We start from the raw sequence: 4,921 nt of genomic DNA, 5'->3' as shown, positions 1-4,921 counted from the left end.
AGTGGCACAGCTGCAATGGCAAGAAGCAGGAATAAACAGACCATAGCTAGATGGCCTTACAAGGGCTTTAGCGATTCTTTGAGCAAACAACTGCAACAGGAGGAGACTTGGAAGTGTCTCCTGTTTATCCCACAGAACAGGACATGGTTCTCTTGGCTATTCTTTACCACAACAGAAGATGAAAAAACTGCAGGCGGAAGGCCCACTGCACAAGCACTTTTTTATTGAAATCAGGAAGTCGTACAGGTACAGACTTTGTACAAAAATCTAAGAAAGTAAGTCTCCTAGGTTGTCTCCAGCAGCTGAAAACTGTGCGTCTGGTTTTAAATATGTGACATTTCAGCAAAAGCTTGAAATGCCCATGAGAGACATTACGTGCTTGTCTGCCTTGCCTTAAGTTCTGCGTTACAGGAAAACAGACAGACAGACTAGCTTCTTGGTTAGGAGTCCAGCAAGCAATTGGTGTCAGAGTTGTAGCTTATCTGCCTCACCTTCAGGAAAGCTGAGACCTACCAGACTGAAGAATCCCACTACAATTTGTGCTCAGGTATAGCTCTTGTCGACTACCTGTTTGACTCCCAGAACTGAGATGGGTTTTGTGAGCGTACACGTGTGTTTAAAAGAGATTGGCACTCGATTCTCAGATTTTTAAAATATTTCCTATGTTTAGCTTGCAAGCCAAAAAGAGGCAGAAAGCATAAAACTTTGTTCCATGTACACACACCCACCCCTTGCGTTAAATCAATGTCAGTAAAATCCAGAAGGGTTCTTAGACTGCCACCATTAGACTTACTTACAAAAACGGGGGGAAGGTGCTGAACGTGTCTGTGGTAGGGTACACCTTAGTATTTTATTCTATAATTCACAGTATGAAAACTACTTGAATTCCACCTTAGCATGAAAGAGGGAAAAGATTTTAAAAAACAATTTTTGGAGAATGTTACAAACAGGTTTCAATATTAAATTCTGCTCTTGTCCTCCTTCCCCTACTTGTTGTAAACCCCAATCAATGTGCAGCCACCATCACAATGTTAAAAACACATTCAAGGTAGTTGGTTGGTGCCTTGAAACAGTACAGAAGCACTTGAGAAGAGAGATAGTTTCCTGCAAGCTGTGGACCACACTAGCAGTCAGTGTAGGTAGGACACACAGAGCATGAAAGAACAGCTTTGTCCTTGGGAAACACACACTTGGCTTCCAGGGCACAGGCTGCTGTGTCTCAAGAGGATGAAGAGCTGGGGTGTAACACGTGGGAGGCTAGAATGCTCTCTGCAAGGCTCAGATGAACTGCGCCCTCAGAACAAGACATGTTGGTTCATTCTTATTACTGCTCTGGCTTCTTGCCCCTGCTGCTCCAATATTTGCTATATGCCTCTTGGAACATGTTTTTACATGGAATTTTTGCCTTCAGTTTGGTGCAGATAAGGAAAGAACCCCCCATCTTTCGATGAAGAGAGTAGGTCTCCTCTGGTGGAGGGATAAGCCGATGCTTCAGCATGACTGGGATTAAACCATGGATCTTTTCGGTGGTGCTTTGGTTGCCAAAATCAAAAGGTTCATCAGATGCAAAAGCCTCTCCCAGGATGAGGACAGCATTTAAGTGGGCATCTTCCATTTCCTGCCCAAAAGGAGAAAGACGTAAATAAGATTTTTAACCACCACGGAGGAAAAGAAGAAAAGCTAGTGCTAACAGCAGCAGCTCAGGAGAGATACCCAGACATATCCACAACAAAGGTAATCTCCAGCCCCCAGCAGTCTTACTGAACATTCAGTTAATACAGTTTGGAGCAGCTAGACCTCCCAGAAGACCATCCACCCAGTCATGACATTTCAGCAGTCATCACCACCTGCAGGGTCTTGGACAGTGTATTTAGGGCTAGCTGTACCATCATTACTGCTTCTGGTCCCAAAAGGAAATGAGTGACCAAAAGCCAAAACCTTTTCTGGCTTTCTCCCTCATCTTTATTCACGGGGCCTTCAGACTGACTCTGGCTTTTCCCACATCGAGAACATTGGGGAAGGCCACAGACACACAACAAAATTATTGGTGGCCACCACTAAAAGCAGACCCTTCTTCTCCATACCTTGACTTCATAGCCAGTGAGGAATTTCATTTCAATGGACTTCTTCAGTACTCTCTCTCTGTCCATGTCAGCAGCTGCCTTGATTACCTGCACAGGAAGAACACTTTCAGGATAGCTACAGGACAACTGAAAAAAATGTTCAGAGTGCAGGACTACTACATAAGCTACGGCTACACCCACTGCTTGCTTTCTTCCTTGCCTCTGCCCTTGTCTTCAGGGATCTGCATGTTGGCCAGCTTAAGGGCTACCAGCAAGAAGATACATCTACTGGCTCTCCAAATCTCTTTCTAGCAGAGCTACACAGCCCAGAGAACTTAAGGGACATCAAAAAACCTTCACAAATCCATCACCCCTTTCCCCAACAAAATAGCAGAGCCAACTGTGAGAAGCTTTAGGTGACATCTGCTGGTACCCGAAGTTCAGTTTCTCAAACACTGCAGAACATAGTGATCGCAAAGGAAGCACATAGGACTTATTAGGACAAATTTATCAGGCCATACATACGCAAGCCAGAAGCTGCAGGAAGAGCCAGTGAACAGGACAAGCAATTCCTGCATACCCTCATGTAAGAGCCACCAAACCTGCGAGTGCTCTGATTGATAGGCTCTGCTGCCCGAGTCTCCCAGTAAGTGACATTACAGCTCTCCATGTTTGTCATGCAATTCAGACATCCAAGCTCAGACAGCCAGAGGCTTGCAGCAGACATGGGAACAGAGATCTCTCTCATGCCTCTAGCCCTGCTTCCCTCCACACCCAAAGGGTATTCAATCAAATGCAAAGCGACACAGCTACGAGAGAAGCACAGTTTTGCAAATACTCCAAGAAGCACAGTGCAGCACTCTAGGACACAGTGCAAGTCCTCACCTCTATGTAGACATCAGTGAACTTCTCATCGAACCCTCGTGTTGCTCCAAAGTCCAGCAGGGCCACCTGGAAACAGGCAAACTCATCTGTATTACGGTGTCAGCCAATCAAGTAGAGCCTGACTTTAAGAGATTTCTGATGTCTTCAGGAGGCTCAGTTGGCTGGAGAGCCTTTGCACTGCAGCTCAGCTTCCCCCTAACTCCTTTATTCCGACAGCAGCACGAGTGTTTGCACCAGTTCATGGCAGAGGAGGGACAACCTGTGCTCCCATCATCACACCCCCTCAGCTGACAGCTCCGCTCAGGCTCCCTGTGTGAGGACAGAACCTCTGCCCAGCACTTCCAACACAGACCCCAGGAAGGAAAAAGCAATTCCATCTGACCTGCAGGGCACAAGCCAGCAGCCAAACCAACAAGCAGGACATCTGCAGCTGCTACCCTTATCTTCAGCACCACGCAAGACAAGAGCATTCAGCTGAAAAGTCTTTGGCTCAGGTACACCCTAACAGAACACTGCCAACTGCAACTTCCCACTGACCAGCTTCAAAACAGACCCTGAGGCTATGGACATAGCCATGACTGGATCTAAGGCCAAAGACTGCTAAGCAGCCAGCCAGGGTTCCAGGAGCCCTGCTCTCCTAGCCAGACCAAGTGACAACAAGTGGCAAAGGGATGGGTTTCACTGTCCTAACCACCCAAGGCTTGAGGACAGACTGAGGTCTCAGTAAGGGCTTATTAACTCTGTGAGTGGGGAACAATCAGAAGCTGGTGAAAACCAGCTCTTGTACAGGCAGAACAGAGGCTGCTTGGGCTTACCTTGTGCAACTGTGGGTCATAGAAGAAGTTCGACCAGTTTGGGTCAGTCTGCATGTACCTGAATTCAAACAACTCCCGCAGGCACAGGACCAGGATGTTGTGGCAGATCTTGTAAAGCAAGGAGAGAAAGAAGCAAGTCAGGAGGGCAGCAAGACTCACACGTCTTTTACATCAGGCCTTAGCAAACAGGGAGCACAGCACTGACCTAGCTTGAGGGAGGAACAGCAGACCTACACCTTGGGACTGACAGGCATGGGGAAGCAAGAGTAGCAGCCCCTGAAGAGCCTGTGGTTGTATGACATACTACAGCAGAGCTTTTCTGTGAGGCTATTTAAGCTGGAGGCTCTTCAGCAGAAGAACTGCCAACCTCATTCTGCCCCTCTTCAGTTTCTGCAAAGCTGAGTAAAACATCAGATCCTAGAAGGAGGGAGGAGGACACCAAATGCAAGCCAGGACACTGCCATTTGGGTCAGACGGCCACAGGTCAGCCAGGCCAGTTGTTTAGAGGAAAGAATGGCTGCTCCTGCAGCAACACCCCCCTCACAGCCTTTTAAAAAGTGGCTCCGATGATAGAGCAGTTCATTGGAGGGGACAAGCCCTGAGAACAGCTTGTGGGGGGGTCACAGGCAGCCAGCTCTGGCATAGTTTCAGGTCCAGTGTGACGCCAAGATCTGTTTGTGTAGAGGAGCATATGCTGCTCTCTTCGCCAGTGACCTGCTAACAGCTGACACCAAGACAAAAAAAAAAAAAAAAAATCTAAAATCCAAATACCAGGGCAGTTATTTCAGCTACTAGAGCAGCTGCTCATCCCACCACAGCACTCCATTCCCTTGCTATATTCAGCACCAACACCCACCCAGCCCCACATCTACCCTCCTGTTTACCAGGAGGTACTTTTCCAGCAACCCTGTGCAGCCCAGGTCAGTCCCACAGGAGGAGATGACACCCAGCTGCTTACACAGAGACGATTCTGCACTCCCACCCAAAAGAGCAGCTGCAAAACAAGGCCCCTCTCCCCTAGCTGACAATCCCTCCCAAGTTTAGGGCCATCAGAGTGAGGGCATCGAGGAGTTACACAGCAAAGCTACCTCCCCTTCACCCCCTCCAACCCCTCCCTGCCGAATGCGGCACCTGCAAGGCCTAAACCAGACTGAGGAG

General features: G+C 48.1%; 1 protein-coding gene across 1 annotated transcript in view; it reads right to left on the bottom strand.

Annotated features, from left to right (window-relative positions):
• Window positions 1-202: 202 nt before the first annotated feature.
• Window positions 203-4,921, bottom strand: part of ADCK3 (aarF domain containing kinase 3) — a 32,924-nt gene continuing 28,205 nt past the window's right edge. Inside the window, exons 11-14 of the mRNA XM_008938641.1 lie at window positions 3,764-3,871; window positions 2,949-3,014; window positions 2,085-2,171; window positions 203-1,618 (exon numbers count right to left, since the gene is read on the bottom strand). Coding sequence (XP_008936889.1) covers window positions 1,325-1,618; window positions 2,085-2,171; window positions 2,949-3,014; window positions 3,764-3,871 — 555 coding nt within the window. The 3' untranslated portion in view covers window positions 203-1,324. The remainder of the gene's footprint in view (window positions 1,619-2,084; window positions 2,172-2,948; window positions 3,015-3,763; window positions 3,872-4,921) is intronic.

The sequence above is a fragment of the Merops nubicus genome, unplaced genomic scaffold (assembly GCF_000691845.1).
Source record: "Merops nubicus isolate BGI_N331 unplaced genomic scaffold, ASM69184v1 scaffold3464, whole genome shotgun sequence".
Taxonomy (NCBI): domain Eukaryota; kingdom Metazoa; phylum Chordata; class Aves; order Coraciiformes; family Meropidae; genus Merops; species Merops nubicus.
This window is presented reverse-complemented; position numbering and strand designations above follow the sequence as displayed.